At 54.0% G+C, this 17,122-nt stretch overlaps 2 protein-coding genes and 1 long non-coding RNA gene across 4 annotated transcripts in view; 2 read left to right on the forward strand and 1 right to left on the reverse strand.

Annotated features, from left to right (window-relative positions):
* The window catches only part of SYNE3 (spectrin repeat containing nuclear envelope family member 3), a 978,380-nt gene that overhangs the window by 609,695 nt on the left and 351,563 nt on the right, over positions 1-17,122 (forward strand). The gene's annotated exons all lie outside the window — the stretch shown is intronic.
* LOC309866283 lies at positions 305-3,708 on the reverse strand. 2 transcript variants are annotated; one of them, XR_014312543.1, is made up of 4 exons: positions 3,608-3,708; positions 2,812-2,949; positions 2,450-2,597; positions 305-526 (listed from the first exon to the last, which is right to left on the reverse strand). It is a non-coding gene; the product is annotated as an uncharacterized lncRNA (long non-coding RNA). The 2 variants fall into 2 exon arrangements; XR_014312544.1 differs by lacking the exon at positions 305-526 and adding an exon at positions 1,547-1,608.
* On the forward strand, positions 3,896-5,739 carry GSC (goosecoid homeobox). The gene is made up of 3 exons (XM_082733861.1): positions 3,896-4,259; positions 4,679-4,938; positions 5,301-5,739. The coding sequence occupies exons 1-3, from the start codon at positions 3,905-3,907 to the stop codon at positions 5,454-5,456; spliced, it is 771 nt and encodes a 256-aa protein (XP_082589987.1). The 5' UTR covers positions 3,896-3,904; the 3' UTR covers positions 5,457-5,739.

The following is a 17,122-nucleotide window of genomic DNA, read 5'->3' on the forward strand; positions in this document are numbered from 1 at the left end:
TGAGAGGCCGAAAGAATTAAGAAAGTTCCCGAAACCTCAAGAAGTTAGGACCGCATGGCATATTTTTGTTAACAGCCGTGCGTGCATGCGTGTGCAGAAGGACACTGGGCAACAGTTCCCACCAAGATGAGAACCTCTCGGGGTCCGAGGCGATACCCAGACGCACACTTCAAATTTGGGCACTCTGTTTTAAATCAGAGAGGCAATTTAATCTATGTTCTACGAGTCAATTTAGCGATGATTGTGGAGAAAAAAAAGCGCCTTGACAGATACCCAACCGCACGCATACCTTACGCACTCGCAATCCGCTGATCTGTTCTTTAATATATTAAAAATGAGGACTATTACCGGGGCGACTGATTCCTCAACGAACACATTTTCATAGACTTCTGGCATGGTGATTGCTTTGTGTGAAATCGTGTTTGGGTGATAATAAGTAAAATCAGCGGCATGTTTACTGGATGTCCGACCAAGGCGCTTGCTGGCCGCCTCCGGACGCTCCCGATCCTCCCCTGCTGAGCGGAGCCTGCAGGCCGACAAACAATCGCTTAGGAACAGGAGGCGGGCAATTTGCGTGTGTTGCATTTGTTATTCCAATTGCGCCTGGCGACGCAAGCCGTCTGATTGTTTAGTGCCTGGCGGACACTTGTGGGTTTCGGCCGTGGAGGACACTCAGTGCGCGGCACCGCAAGGCGCACCGCCTTCCCGGGGCTCCCGCTTCCCCGCGGACACCTTGCAGCCAGCAGATTGAGGGGCAAGCAGGACGGGGAGCCCCCGCTGCGCAGGGGGTGAGCTCCCTGAGAAAAAGAATAGCCGAATCTCGGGACTACGGTGGCGATTGGTTGGTTCCCTGTGTGGTCCCAGAAAGTCCCTTCCGCAAGAGGACAGAGCTTTCAGACTCCCTTTTCCTCATCTTGGACCCAGCTGATAGAGACCCTGCCCTCAGAGGGTGTGGGGATAGCAAGCTCCTTTGCCCCAGGGAAAAGAACTAGAAAAATGCCCCAGGTCTACCCTCAGTATCCCTGGGGAAGGGGCGACAATTACCCAGCCTCGTTAATTCTTAAAGTTGTAAGGGACCCAGTGATTGCTGGCGTTGGTTCCATCAACTAAAACAAAACAAAACAAAACAAAACAAAACAAAACAAAAACAAAATACAAAAACCCGGAGACCTAGAGGGGGGAAAATTTGCAAGGTGGCAACGATGAGTCAAGAGCTCTGACGCTCAGACTCCTTGTATAGTGCTCTTCCTTCCAGGAATCGGATGGTACCAAGAGCGCACTGCAGAAAAGCAAGGGACGAAATCTAGGGGTTTGCTAAAGCTGATTATTAAAAACAATGGTGTACCAAGTGGAAGGAGGCTGACGCGTGTGTGGTGAGGTCGCTTTATTTAAAAACTAGAAAGCGCTCTTTTTAGAAACATGGCTGACGTGTGTCCGCGCCTTGCCAGTTTGAGCAACTTCACAGAAATGGACTGGGGATCTGCCTCGGTTTTCTGCAGCGCTTCTGCCTCGGCCGGGTTCAGCAGAGGTCTTGGATCTACTAACGCACAAACGTGGCCAAGACTCACTACGGGAGTGGCAGCCTCTAGTCGTCTTCCATCAATTGCCCTGCAGAATCAAACCCAGAAAAGGTTGGCGGGGAATGTGTTCCCGGGGAACTGGTGATTTTTTAAGTCACCCAGAGGGGGGGGGGGGCTCTATTCCTAGTTAGTAGCAAAGGGAAAGCGAGGCACTTCTTTCCGTAGACCTGACCTCTCTGAAGGGGAGGGTCACACTCCATCCCCTGGGAGTGGTTTCTATCGTTAATTAAAAAAAAAAAAAAGAAAGAAAAGAAAAGAAAAGAAAAGAAACTGCTGCTGACCCAAACTGAGACCCATCCCGGTCTCGCCCTAATCTCCCCGTACAACATCTTCTTAGTCTGCTCAGCATTCAAAGAAGCAAGAAGCGAGTGGGCCTGAGGATGCAGAGTTCCACGAGGGGAGGCCTAGGAGAAGCGCCGCCGCCTGGCTTCTCCCGGCCGCTCTCGCGCACCGCTGGAGTTCTGCGCCCCGGCCGGACCTACCCTCCGCGCCTCGGTTCCCCTGACCCGGGAACAGCAATTGACAAGTGCCCTTTCCCCTTTGCCCTACCGCCCGGGAGGAGGCAGCCCACAGACGTGGCCATGCCGTAGCCACATCACACAACCCTGCGGGGTCCCTGTTAATTAGCCAGAGAGCGACAGGGAGAAATGGGCGTGAGTTAAAGGCGGCCCTCCTTCGGCAAGCCCGAGCTGCCCCTCAACCCGGCCCTCGGGCCGTTTCGCCGGGGCTTGGCCCTACCCCTATGCCTGGAATGGCTGGAGGTTCCTGTGCGAAGGGCCCAGAAAGGCCATCTCTGCAATACTGGGGTGTGCGCCCGGCCCGCAATGACCTCGGGGGGCTACTTTCGTTCCGCGCGCACCGTCGCCTACCTTCTCGAAGGGCGTTCGGTCGCCCGCGCACCGTCGTGGTCTGGATGCGTCTCCAGCAGCTCCGGCGGACGGCCGGTACCGCGGCCGCCTGCCGCGAGCAGAGCCCGCTTTCGGCCAGGCCGCTGGGGCTGGAGAGCCCAGCCGGGGCCTGTCGGGCAGAAAGACAGCTAGGGGGCCTGTTACAGTCAGGGAGCCCGCGAGACGGATGGGGGAAAATGCCACTTACTGTTGGGGAAGGGGGTGGGGAATCCCCAAAGCCCCATATTCAGATTTTGGATGGAAAATAAAACCAGTATGCGGGAGGAGACACCCCATTTCCAAGAATAATTTTTTAAAAGCAAGAGAAAAAACAGAAAACCTACCGACACCCTCGCGGGGAGCAGCTGGAAGCATCGCTGAAGCGTGCTACTCTGGGTGGCGAAGTCTAATGAGCGGCTGAATTTGGTCTCTGCTGGGTAGGGGCCTTCGGATTCCTAAAGTAATTTTCAGACCCAAAGAGCCTGCGGAAAAAATAGATACACATATTTTAAGAACCACAACGCACCTCTTTCGTCGATTTCGCTTTTACAAATTTTGGCCTTTGCAAAAACAAAAGGGTTGGGGGTGGGGTTAACCAGTTCCACTCGGGAGAGAATCTCGAGATTAAAAAAAAAAAAAAAGAGGAGAAATTTGGCGGTGAGGGCTTGCGGGTCCGAAGGAAGAGCGAACTTTTTAATCTTGAGAAAGGACGTAGCAGCTCCTCTGCATGTTCTGAAACAAACCAAGTTCCGAAATGGGGCAAAAAGTAGCCCTAAAGTAAAACTGGCCACAATGAATTGGAGTTTCTTGCAGAGGAAATCGCACCCAATAATAGGACCCAATCTGAGAAAAAGGGGTGGGGGCGGAGAGGTGGGGCGGCGGGAGTTGTTAACTGCGCCGCACAATGGAATTAATGAGATTAACCCGAGCAATTAGGAAGCCCGCCCAACTCGGCCGGCCCGGGGCCGCTGAATGGGAAAGATTAGGTTAATTTCATTAATTTGCAATCCACAATCCCTTTTCTGGCCCCCGCAACCCCCTCCCCTTGGCACCTCTCCCCCTCCCCCTTCCTTACCCCCCCCCCCCCGCCCCAGGAACAGAAAGGGCCAAATCTGGTTCTGTTTGTCATCTGCATATTACCAGGAACTAAATCCAGGATGACGTCGACTCAGTATAAAACCAACAAGAGGTTCAGCTGGTCTAAACTCCGTCCTACCCGCGGGTTGAGTTCGGCAAACGCTGCAGCGAGGGGAGGGCAGGAGGAGGGAGAGCGGACGCAGGGGGCGGGGAGGGGCGCGGGGCTGCGCGCTCGCCCGCGCTCTCTTTCGTTTTGGTCCGCCGCTGGAGGAGCGTGGACCCCCGCCCCCCGCCCCCGGCTTTGAGGCTTTTTCCCCGGCGCCTCCCCGCCGCCCCCCGGTCCCGGCGCGGGGCTCGGGGATGCCCGCCAGCATGTTCAGCATCGACAACATCCTGGCCGCCCGGCCGCGCTGCAAGGACTCGGTGCTGCCCGTGGCGCCCAGCGCCGCGGCTCCCGTCGTCTTCCCGGCCCTGCACGGGGACTCGCTCTACGGCGCCGGCGGCGGCGCCTCCTCGGACTATGGCGCCTTCTATCCGCGCCCCGTGGCCCCCGGCGGCGCAGGCCTCCCGGCCGCGGTCGGCGGCTCCCGCCTCGGGTACAACAACTACTTCTACGGGCAGCTGCACGTGCAGGCGGCGCCCGTGGGCCCGGCCTGCTGCGGGGCCGTGCCGCCGCTGGGTGCCCAGCAGTGCTCCTGCGTTCCGACGCCCCCAGGTAGGTTCGCGCTCGCGCCGGCCGCCTTGCCGCGGTCCTCGGTCCCTGGGGCATGGGTGGGCGGTGGCGCTGGCTTTTCTTAGTCTGTACTAATTTCTTTTTTTCTTTCCCTTTTTTTGGCCGGTCGGGCACGGGGGCTTTTGTACACTTGCTGCAAACTTGAGGCGAGCTAGAAGAAACTAACTTACTGGCTGCGTGGGGGACACGAGGGTTTTCGGGATTCCCTAACTGGCTTTGGGAGTGAGCGGGTGGACGCTCTAGCACGGTTCCCCCATTTCCCTGCGTTGTCGATTTCCGCGCGTCCCCAATTCTCAGCACCCCGTTGCAGAGGAATTTTTTTAGAGGGAGTGGGTCGCGGGGCAGGCCGGCTGGCGGTGTGCGCCGTGGCAAGGCCGACCGTGCGCCCTTCTCTGTCGCAGGCTACGAGGGCCCCGGCTCGGTGCTGGTGTCCCCGGTCCCGCACCAGATGCTGCCCTACATGAACGTGGGCACGCTGTCGCGCACCGAGCTGCAACTTCTCAACCAGCTGCACTGTCGGCGGAAGCGGCGCCACCGCACCATCTTCACCGACGAGCAGCTGGAAGCGCTGGAGAATCTCTTCCAGGAGACCAAGTACCCAGACGTGGGCACCCGCGAGCAGCTGGCCCGGAAGGTGCACCTCCGCGAGGAGAAAGTGGAGGTGGGCGCGCCGCCGGGCCCTTCCCGGCGAGTTCGGGCCCCCGCCGGCTTAGCTCGGCTCTGCAGCGGGGCTTGGCTCCGGTCTCCCTGAACTTGACCCGACATCCCGCGGCGGCCCGGAGGCTGCTGGAGGGCGCTTTAGGCCCAGGAAGTTGCACGGAAATGCGGAAGCGAGAGCGACTCTCCCGTCTTTTTGTGGGCGTGCGCGCGGGATCCCCGGGTTTTGAGCCTCCCGGCGTCACTCGCGGCTACCGAGGGCCCCCATGGGTGCCCGGGCCGCGGGGTGGGGCGGTGGGTGGGATGCGGGGAGCGGAGAGCGTGCCTTTGATCTAAACTCTTGGTTTGTTCTCCGTTGCGCAACAGGTCTGGTTTAAAAACCGCCGTGCCAAATGGAGGCGGCAGAAGCGGTCCTCTTCGGAGGAATCGGAAAACGCCGAGAAGTGGAACAAGACGTCGTCTAAGGCGTCGCCAGAGAAGAGAGAAGAGGAAGGTAAAAGCGATTTGGACTCGGACAGCTGACGGCTGCGGGCCGGCTGTGGCTCTTGTCTTAACTCGAAGGACTTGCACAGACAGACGATGCTACTTTCTTGCACACGCGCTGCCTTGCGGGAGGGGGTCGAGAAAGAGGAATGAGGAGCTGTAAATAGTGTACAGAACTGGGAGGGCCGGCGCCTGGGGTCGGGGGTTAGGGGTCGGGCCAGGGCTCACAGCCCCGAAGTCCTAGACCGCTGGCGCCTCACTCCCCACCGTAGTATTTATAGTTAAGTTAACGGTGACAATACAATAAAGTGATGGCTATGTAGACGGGCCACATTCTGTATTTCGTACCCACCTCCCCCACCGTCTTCTGAGGCCCAAAAAAGAAATCCATTCAGTCTTGTAGCTTCCAAAGAAAAATGGGGCAGCTCTGACCTGCACCAAGAAAAAAGGAAAAGGAAAATCCTGGGTGTCAATTCGTTCCAGGACTTGTGTCCATCCACTTTGTCTCTAAGTCTCTGGAAGAGGTAGAGAGGGGATTTTGCAGGCTGCGGGCGTGGGTGGGTAGCATTGCCCACAAGAGAGGGGACTGCACGGGGTTCCTGTTCCCTTTGCTGCTGCTGGGAAGCCATAGCGGGAAAGCAGGATCTATGGGGAGCTGGGCCATCCTGGGAGCCACTCCAAGAGCTAGCTCAGCCTCTCCGCGTTCCCACGAAATCCCCACCTCTAAGGCTGCGACTCTTAGGGGGAGTTAGGTGGGTGGGCATGCTTCTTCGCCCCACATCTTTTCCTGATCATCTGGGTTCTCTGCCAGTGCCCTTCTTGGGGGGCAGCGTGACTGCCTTACAACCCTGCTGGCTGCTGTCCTGTCTTGCAGCTCTAAGCCTCGGTCTGGGGCCCACTGGGAACCTCAGCAGGCACTGGGCCCCATTGTCCTTTGGCCCAGACACCTGGGGTGGCCAGGTCTGCACCCTGAGTTCTGTTGGCCAACCTGTTATTAGAGTGTAGGGTGGCCACCAAGGCACTTGGAGGCGGGAGTGCTCATGTCTTTGGCTTTCTCCCCTGACCATCTCTCCTGTGCACTAGATGGGGCCCAAGGAGGAGCAATATTTACCCCCCCACACACAACGGCCTTCTCATGTTTAAAAGGAAAAGTGACTCCTCGAGTGGGTGAAGGGGACATGTAGGAAATAAGGAGGGACTCCAGTTAGTCACCTGTTTAATAAGGATGATCCCCTAGATGGAAGCAGGAGACCACTAGAGATCAGGTACCTAGAGGGTCAAGGTCGCCTTGGGTTATGTGTGACCTCGAGCAAATGACTGAACCCCCTTGGGTTTGCCCCTTCTGGGACTGTAAAATGGGCACAGCCATGATCTCTGCTTTCAGGGGTTGGTGTGGACAGGAAAGGCACTGAACTAACTCCTCTTGAGTTAATAGCTGGCTTGGGGAATCCTTCAGCATGGCTACCTGCCTTTTTTTTTTTTTTAAATACTATCACTTATATTTTACAAGATCCAGCATTTTGGCCTTTATGTCCCTTCTCATTTTTGCCCTTCAAGAAGCTCTTGAGGTGGGGAGTTTCCACCATTTTACAGATAAGAAAATTAAGGCTCCAAAAAGCTAAGCCCTTTAACACCATTCAGTTTCAGAAGATAATCATATTTGGGCATTTTTGCCCAGATAGGTCTTAAACCGTAATTGAGAATCTTTCCACTGATACTAGTTCTGATGAGAAATACTCAAAGGCTGTTACATTAATTTTCTAGTGAATCTTGGCGATGGCTGTGACATCTTTTCCATAGACCTCAGACTTCATGGTAAAGAAGCCTTGCTCTGTACCCATCCTCCTCTGTTGCTGTTTCTAGGTGCTGTTCTGTCCTACTGGAAAGAGGGTCATTCTGCCATCGGGCAGGGGATGGGGGGTGGTGGAGGCAGGAAGAGCTCTCACTTCTATTCTTCCTCCAGTCTAGAACATTCAGCATAGGACTTAATTGGGCATCATTCTACCCTGAGACATCGGATGTTACAGAATTCTGTGATAAACGCCTGTGTCTCCCTGTCCATGACTTGCCCTTTGAATCCCTATAGACTGGGATCTTCATTTTTTCTCATGATCTGCATTTGTCTGATCTGCAGAGGTGTCCATGTCAGGTGACAGGAAGAGAGGGATTGCAAGAGGCGTAGGTTCTCAGACATTTCTCCCCCCTCCAAGGAGCACCTGGTGAAAAGCCAGGAGAAATGGGGTGTGCAAGTGGGGAGGGAGAAGAGCCAGGGAGCTCCCCCCCCCCCCCCCCGGCAGATGGCAAGGTGGCAAGATGAAGGGCCTTCCCTGTCCTTCCCACAGTGCTTCAGCCGAGGCCAAGCTCACTGGAAATGCAATAAACATCTGGAACAAAGAGGGAAGTGTTGGGATGGTCTTAATTATATATAGTTCACCCACCTTTTGCATTCCCCGGTTAGCTGTGGGGTGCAAAGTGTCTGAGCCTGGCAGTTGGAATCAGAGGGACAGATCATATCTTGGAGCGGAAGGCACCTGGCCTCTTAAGTGTTGTCTAGGAGACTTGGGCTCACGGTGTTGGAAAGGGGTGTGTATGCACATATAGGGCAAGGCATAAAGCAAGCGACTTCCTGAATGGCCGGTAGCCTAGACAACACCCCCCTACCCATTCTCCCCATTGGACAGTTGAGAGCAGCTGAGGCATGGGGTGAACACAAGGGACCAAAATGAGAAATGTCCTCTTCAAGGGACAAGGCTTTTAAGATCTCTGTAAACCAGGCTGCCTCACTGAACAGAGAACCTTTTTTTTTTTTTTTGGTGGGGAGGCAGCTGTGTGTAAAAGTTCCCAACAGCAGATGATCGTGGGAGTGAGTGTACTTGCCTCTGGGGAACATAGGATTAATCTGCCCTCAAGTACCAGAAAGATCTGGCAAAGAAGAATGATGGCAATCATAGCCACTCCGAGGAGTCGCACTTTGCACCGTGGAGCGCCCCCACATACATCCTGGCCCTCTGGAGGAGAGAATTGGCAGCCCATTTTGCAGATGGGAAGTAGAGGCTCAGATCGATGACATGCCTTGCCTGGAACACATAGTAAATGGCGGGGCAGGTCCCGAAAACCCCAGACCTGAGCAGACTCTCCCACACACCTCTTGGGGTGATAGCAAGGTATGAGGTAATGGCTTCCAGCTACCACAGGTCGCCTGGGTCAAGAAGGGCCCTGGCTGCCGGCAGCTGACAAGGACGGAGAGTGGAGTGTGTGGGGTAAGAGACGGGCTGCCCGTGGTTCTGGGTATGCTGCGTAGCGGGTACGTTCTCATCGTTGGCCATGAGCTGTGTGCATGCCAGGTGGGGCAAAAGGGCCTGGAAACAGTTGTTTTACAAACCGCACCCTTGGGGTGTGTATTTCAGTGACCGTTCTTCAATCAAATTGTCTTTTACTGACTTGAGAACTGTGAGCTCTTAAGCCTCGTGTGAGGGACGTCATTTTAAGGGATACGTGTGAGATGGAAGCTGGTAGATTTCTCTTCCGTTTCTATGTGTATATGTGTGGGGGAGCAGCTGGAGACGGGGAGGTGGGGTGGGGTGATCTTGGTGACTTGTACGGGGTTTTAAGTGACGCAAGTAAAATCATTCAGGCGTCAAGACTCCCAGCCAGAGATCCCCCGTCAGGTTCCCCAAGTCGACTTTCCCTTCTTCATGGTGAACTGCAGATGGAAACCTCTCCCTTAAGGAAGATGGAGTTCCAGCCCTCCAAGGGCGATGGTGATGGCAGGGTGGCGAGGGGGATGGCTGGGTGACGGGTGCAAGCGTGCATCTGGATGAGGCCATGCGCGTGTCCTGTGACCGGGGAGAGGTTCCTTCCTCACCTGCTCAGTAGGCTGCAGTGGAGGATTAGAAGAACCGCCTGAGAACCGAGCAGAGGGTCTGACACATTGATTATTGTGTGCTTTGAAGAACACCTTCAAGTTGGTGGGATAATGCCCTCTGTGAGTAGGTTGGAATTAGGAACTGAGGCATGCCCCCTTGGTTTTTAATTGTTGCTGGTGTAGGAGTTCATGCATGACCGCAAGACACATACTGTAATGACATTAACCGTGACCACCATGGGTTTAAGCCAGGGAAGCATCTGGTAAGTTGTGATAGGTTGCATTCTCCCTAAGAGGTTTAGGAAGAGGAGATACAGGGCGAAGGAGAGACTTTGGCATGGGTTTGGATTCCATTTCCAAGTTTTATGAAATGACCTTGGAGTTTTTCAAGAGTAAAATGATAATGGAAGACGGCTGCCGAGGCAGAGCTCCTTGAAAGTTCTAGAAGAGATGGAGCCAGCTGGGTCTTTTGGTTGCAGAGGCTTCTCACAGGGGACACATGGTGTGTCCCCGAGGCCCATCCCTAGAGCCGTGTGACCATGCAGAGGACCTCTGGCTTGGTTTTAAATCGGGGGGTGGGGCGGAGTGGGGAAGAACGATTGTCTTTTCACAGTCCAAAAGACCCGTGAATTACAGCATGTTGCGGCATTTTTAAGTGGGTCTATAATTTTTGGATTCCAGCAGCCCTCATTTGTTCTCAAGTGTCCAGCCCTGGGAAGCCTCCGTGAAGAGCCATCTTAAGAATCCCTCTCCCAAAGCCGCCTCTCTTCCCCTGGATTCGTTCCACTCCCACCTTCTGTTTTCCTAATTCCGAGGTCCTCTAGAGTCCGCTGACCAAAGCGAACGACTGGGTTCAGTCGGGTGAGCTGCGTTTTGCCGAGCGTTTGCAGCCTCTCTCCCTTAACCTGAGCTGATTTATGGAAGCTGTCGTTAGTGAGATCATTTTAGCTGTGATGGGCAGAGTTCAGAAGTGTCCATATCCTTTCCTTCCTGATCTGCGGGCCCTAGAACGACGCAGAGCCCTGGGAATGCTCCCGGCCTCTGCGTTATCCGGGAGGCTCCTGACCGCAGAAAGCGGCCAGCAGGTTAAGGAGACAGATTCTCTTTGTCAGACGGAGGGAGGCTGAGCTCCTTTCCCTGGCGAGAACATTCTTTCCTTCGGACTATTTGCCGTGCTCCCAATGCTCAGAACACATGGTAACTTGTTTAAAAAAATGTGTTTTTGTGTGTGTGTGTGTTGGGGAAGGGGGGAGGATGGGGCAGAGACAGAAATACTTAAAAGTAAGAAATTTTCAGAGGAAAGCAAACCCATCATGTCCAACAGCCTGCCGTGAGAAAGTGGCGTATCACAGGTGCAGTGTCCCAGGTGGCTGCCCTGCACGTGGCCACGGAGCTGCCCAGAGACTTGACCTCCTGGTGGGGCCGTCCCTCTGGAGAGGGGGAGCTTGTGGCTGGGGACGGCTGGGGCCAGCTAGGTAGCAGCAGCTACCGACGTGCAGGCCAGCCTCGGGGCCCCACCGCAGTCTGACTCACATTGGCCGGCCTCACCGTGACTGTGTCCACTTTAATCGTGTCCCAAGCACATTAGTGACACTGCCCGGCAAAGGCCTAGAGACGCTGCCTTTCCAGATGGAGTATGCCTAATCCTCCTTTGAAAATCCTCAAAGTGCTAACCATGGCATCAGAAAAGGAGAAATGCCCCTTCTCCAAGAAACAGGGAGGCCCAAAGCGCTTGGAAAGTCCCCCTCTGCGAGGGAGACGCAGAACTCTGTGAAGTCGGAATCCCAGCTGGTGGTTTCATCTGAAGATGTTCTGACTCCGGGGCCAGATGGCTGGGACATGAGAGGATGCGCGTGTTCGACATTGTTTTGTATTTGAGGAATAAATATTTAAATCTGAAACCAAGTGAATCGCTTTCTACTAAAATGGGCAGGGATGGAAAGTTGTGTGTGCTGGTGGATGTCCCCTGCTGTCCCAAACATCACCCCAGCCACGCTTGGAGCCTTCAAAGAGGGTGCCCCCCGCCCTCTGGTGCAGGACGCCAGGAGCGAGGTGGGGGCACATCCTTGGCCGGGGTTCCGTTCTGTTTTTCTATTTCATGTCTGCTTTTGCTCTCGGACTCCCAGGGCACGTGGGTGAAAATGGAGACCACTGTCCCTTTGTCCTCGGTGTGGTAAAACCCTCCTGGTTTTGTTTCAGTGTGGGCCTGTGTGCTAACTAGTCTTCGCTAGGAATGTGAGTGACTGAAAACCTAACCCTTTTCTGGACTGTCATTAAAACTCTCAAACAATTGTAGGTCTTTATGGTTTATTTTTGTCTTTATAGAAGATGTAGCTGTATAGTTTTTTTTTTCTTTAAAGAAGACATAATTTTTGACAACTGCAAGTTGTAATTCTTTACAACTCCAAGTGTTGTAAAGAAAAAAAGAATTAATCTTAGGTTAATTTGGGCTTTGACAAGTTTTGTGATCATTTTCCTGGCCATGTCCTTATCTAATCTCTTTTAAGCCTTAGGAGGCAGGGCAGAGGGGGTGACCCGTCATGTGGTTACATAATGGCTACTTCCACGGTTTCTGCCCTGTGTCTGGCCTAACCCCTCTGTCGTCTGTTGAATCCATCCTGTCCAGGTTCCCACGAAGCTGGTGGTGTCCTCACCACTAGCAGAAAGTAAGATGACATACCCGTTTGAGTAAGGTTGGATCTTAGGATTCCAAGTCCACTTTTCTTTCTGTCCTGCCGGGGCTTCATGGATACGGACCAGCCAGGAGGTCTGGGTTCAAATCTCAGCCTGGTCGCCAGCAGGCGGTGTCCTCTCTATGCGTCAGCCGCCTCATATCCAGAACAGCATTATCATTTCCTGCAACACATGAAAATTACCTGCGGCTTTGCAAATGTCAGTGGTTAATCACGGGAAATATATCAACACAGTATAACAATCCTCATGAACGCATACTCAGACAATACACTTATTCAAGATCTTCAACGAAATGGTAGTAATGACGGCCTCCTTTCAGCCCACAGATAAGAAAAGGGTGCCCAGTGTCTGCTCGGTACTGTTCAGGTGCTGGGGAGAGAGCCTGTGCCCTCCTAGAGTTTGTGTTCTATTGGAGAAGATAGTCACTCACCAAGGAGACAGGCTGTCATTTCAAACTGAAAAAGTTCCACGCTGAAAACCAAGAGAAGAGAGGGCTGGAACTGGGGGCAGAGTTGTGCAATTTCACAGCCGGGTCTGAGGTCTGCGTGGTCAGGGGATTAAAGGTTATCGCCGGTAATCCTGCAGAACCCGGGCTGGCTGACTACAGCCCTAGGGCTAATCTGGCCACCTGCCCGTTTTGTCAATAAAGTTTTATTAGAACAAAGAGCCTGGTTCATTTATGTCTTGTCTACGGTTGCTTTCCCCTGTAGAGGCAGAGCTGAGTAGTTGCAGCCGAAGCTACAGGGCCCGCAAAAACGGGAAATATCTGCTGTTTGGTCTTCCACAGGGTGCCTTTGCGGACCCCTGGTCTAAAGTTTAGAATTTAAGCCGAAAATGGAAACTGTGGCTAATAAGGGGTGGAGCAAGGATTTATACCTGTTTGCCTAATGCGTCATTTCCTTCTCTGCTTTTAGCGCAGCATGGGGCCCCTGTGATGGGGCCAGAGGGGAGGATATCAGGTGGGTCTGGTGGAACACGATATGGTGCCTGACTCCGGGTTGCTGCTTTCTCAATGATGTGCAAGAAACAATTTTAGAACAATGGAAAACAGTGTGTCAAGAAGTAGTCAATTATGTGGTATAGACTAGGAGACAGAGGGAAGAGAGCCGCAACCTTGGAAGGCTTCTTGGAGGAAGCAGGAGTCGCAGGGGGCTTAGTATTTGGCTGGACAGAGCCGAAGCACCAAGACGGGCAAGTAAGATGGCAGAAAGGAGATGACCTAATGAGAGAGGAGGCTGACGCCGCCTCCATTCCTCCTACATTTGCCACACCCCTGCCACACCTAGGAAGTCCCTGTGTGGCACTGGATCCTGAACACAAGCAGAGCCGCTAGGTCGAGGCATGAGGTTTGGGCTCCTCCAGCACCAAATGACCAGCTCCATGGGTGAGCAGCATTGGGGTCCTAGAAGCTTCTGAGAGTGGATCCTTGGAGCCACATGGTTTGGGCACAAGGTGAAGGGCCCGAGGCGGTGGGGGTGGGGAAGAGGGAAAGAGCCTCCAGGAAGAGGAAGCAGCTTGAGCGAGTGCAGGTAGGAGGGCAGGGGTGGAGGTGAGCCTGGGAGGCTTTGGCAGGGGAGAGGCTGGAGGGCAATGAGGGTGTGAGCCTGGTGCAAGTGGGACTGTGCAGGACTCAGATCACTGTTTTATAAAAACTAACCTGCAGAATCGGGGTCCCTGCCCTCCCAGATGTCGGACAATAGCCAGAGAGGTGACCAGGGTCACACAGACAGGTGGGTATGTCACAGCCATTGCCACCCATGGGCCTTCGTGGCCCCCCGGGGGCCATGTCCTGCCAACCTCTGCTGGGCGTCCTTGCCATCTCCTATGGGGAGGAAAAAAGCATCTCACTCGGAGCCTTCTGCAGTGAAGGGGTTTTTTTGTTTTGTTTTGTTTTGTTTTGGAAGGGATTTTAAAATACAGTGATTTGTGGTGGTAGTTGAGTTCATCAAAGTGATTTTTCCAGATGCTGTAATTTTTGGGCAGCTGAGACGTCAAAGCTGCCTCCTCTCTTCTGCCTCCCTGTGCTCCAAGTCCCCCGTCCAGCCTCAGGCAGTGATCCTACCCCACGGGAACTGTCCCGGGCATGCGGGCAGCATCTCACAGAATGGCCTTCATGGCTCTTAATTCTGTGTCTATGACAAGCATGGAATGCAGGCAGGGTGGGGTCTGTTCTTCCCATTTTACAGAGGGGGACCTGGATAGCCGTCAGGCTGCTTTCCTAAGATCACACAGTTGTGACCCGAAGAGTGGAAGAGCAGAAGTCTCCAGCCCGGAACTTTCCATCTCTATCTGGCTCTGTCTGCTCGCGGGAGCGTAGCTGTTCTTTCTGGCAGCGTGTTTGTTTCCGCGTGAAGTGAGCCTCAAACTCATGCCCCTCCTGGTAACCGAATCCTCCCTAGGCCCCTTCCTCCAGGCAGCCTTCTCGGACCACTCCAGTCTTTCGTAGGCCTCAGAGACTTTGGCCAGCTCGCTTGTGCATTCTAAGAGTTTGAAAAGGGCGGCCTGGGACTTCGTACAGACCCATCCTGTCATGCTGGTCCCCTCCCAAAATAAACCAGGCTCTCGTTTGCCAGGGACCCTGAGATTCTAAGGCTTCAGGGAGCAGATTTGCCCTAAACAGCTGTCACTACCACCCTCCCCCACCTCTGTACCGGCGTCCCTGGCACTGGCAGAGAACCTCACCCCTTCTGTAGCAAGAGGGATCACCTTCATTCAAAACCTCTGGCAAAGACCAAACTAGGAGGAGGTCTGTTAATTCCCAGATGTGGCTTCACCCCGGGGATCAGACCCAGGTCAGTTTTGGTAGCGAAATCAGTGAGTGCTGGCAAGGCCTTTGCAGGCTGAGTGATTGTTGCGCACGGCTTCTCGCCAGGGCGAGTGTTACCGCATCACGATGGGGGGTGGGGGGGGGCGTGGCCCTCTAGGCTGTGGGTGAAGACAGGGTGACAGAGCGAGGGGCAGCAGGGACAGAGGAATGGGGCAGAGCGCAGGATTCGCCATCAAAAGTTAGGCTTTGACCACTTGCAGGCTCGGTGAAACTTGGCCACCACACTCAGCCTCTGGGCCTCAGTTTCCCCATCTGTTAAGGAGAGTCATTAGGCCTGGCAGGGTTGTTGAGAGGGTCACCTGATTTGATGAGCATGGACACTCGGTGTGATGGGTCCTGCAATCAGGTGTCAGGCAAAGTCCCTGGTGGCATGAGGACTTGACCTTGTACCTGGCAGGGCTGCTGTCAACTTTGACATTCTTCACCTCTACTGTTTGGTCTCTTCATGTTGCCTCCTAGGATGATGGAAGCATCCGGCCCAGTTACTAGCCCGGCTAGAGATGGAAGGCCCCTGCCATGCGTTAGGTGACTCCTTTGGAATGTGGGCCACAGAAACATTTAGAACATTGAGTTTTTGTGCCCTTTGAGGGGAGCGAGGGCCTCCACAAGCATTGGACCTCTTTGTTCTGTTCCTGGAGCGGGAACTGTATTCCCCCAAAGTTACGTCCTCATCCTAACCTTGGGAACCTCCAAATGTGCCGTTTTTGATAAAAGGGTCTTTGTTGATGTAATTAAATTAAAGATCTCAAGATGAAATCATCCTGGATTTGGGGTGTTCTTAGAGAAAGAAGAAGAAGAGGAGGGGCCCCTGGGTGGCTCAGTGGGTTAAGCGTCTGCCTTCGGCTCAGGTCATGATCCCAGGGTCCTGGGATGGAGCCCCACGTTGGGCTCCCTGCTCAGCAGGGAGTCTGCTTCTCCCTCTGCTCCTCCCCGCTGCTCGGAATCTCTTTCTCTCTCTCTCTCTTTATTTATTTATTTTTTTTAAGATTTTATTTATTTATTTGACAGAGAGAGATCACAAATAGGCAGAGAGGCAGGCAGAGAGAGAGGGGGAAAAGCAGGCTCCCCACTGAGCAGAGAGCCCGATGCGGGACTCCATCTCAGGACCCTGAGATCATGACCTGAGCAGAAGGCAGCGGCTTAACCCACTGAGCCACCCAGGTGCCCTCTCTCTCTCTCTCTCTTTAAAATAAATAAGTAAAACCTTAAAAAAGAAGAAGAAGAAGGAGAGGAGACTCACCAGGGAGAAGACCTTGAAACCCAGAGGCAGATGGGGGTGAGGCCATCACAAGCCAGGGAGCACCTGTAGCCATGCGGAGCTGGAAGAAGGCAAGGAAGGGGTCTCCCTGAGAGCCCCTGGAGGTACCGTGGCTCCATCCACACTGTAATTTTGGACTTCTGGCCTCCAGAACTGTAAGATGAAAGCTTTCTGTTGTTTCAAGCTACCAAACTTGCAGCATTTTCTTGTAGCAGCCCCGAACAAACGAATACACCTGCTTTGCCCCACAATGCTGTGCCCTAAATCTGACTCATCCTACTATTGTTTGTAATGACACTTAATGACGGCGACCCTGACTTGTTCTTTCCGATTCCATGGTGTCAGTGTTTCCACATTCCGTTTCATATGAGGATCTGCAAGAAGGCAGCAAGGAAACCCGATGACTACTTTGAACGTAGGAAACCAACACGGTTTTCCTTCTGGAAACATGATAGGATGACATTTACAGGGAAAACATCTCCAGCCCTTTGCAGCTCCGAGAGTTGAGTGTGTGGCCTCCAGGAGATGAGAAGAAGAAAGGCCAGTGCCCAGGCAGGCTGGGCTGGTCCTGCCCTTAACCACAGCTCACCTCTTCCCTCCTCTGGGCAGTTGTCCATGTGGTTCCTCCTGTCCAGGATGCCTCTTCTCCCCACGGTGCTGGCTCCTGAAATCCCATCAGTCCTGCGGAGCTGCTCAGGGAACAGGAAGCAGGGAACTTATCACTGGCCTTATTCAGAGACTCTGCCTTCCCGTCCTGGGTTTGAGCCTGGAGAAGACCCCCGCCTCCTCTCGGGGCTTCAGTTTCCCCTCCTGTCAGTTGGGCTCAGCTTAGAGGGCGTTTACTAAGCCTCTACTGTGTATTAGGCAGGGTGTTAGTTAGATGGTGGGGATTAAACGGTGTTCGGACTAGTTACATAGTTCTTGCTCCTGACTTTGGGACCTAGAAGAGATCTGCAGAATGAATGAGTGAGTCAGTGCCTTTCGCCACCAGCTTGTGGCTCTCCTTCCCAGGCCCTGCTGTGTGTGTCAGAGGAGAGGGGGGCTGTCCATGCACACCTGCC

This window comes from Mustela nivalis (genome assembly GCF_964662115.1).
Source record: "Mustela nivalis genome assembly, chromosome: 6".
Lineage (NCBI taxonomy): Eukaryota > Metazoa > Chordata > Mammalia > Carnivora > Mustelidae > Mustela > Mustela nivalis.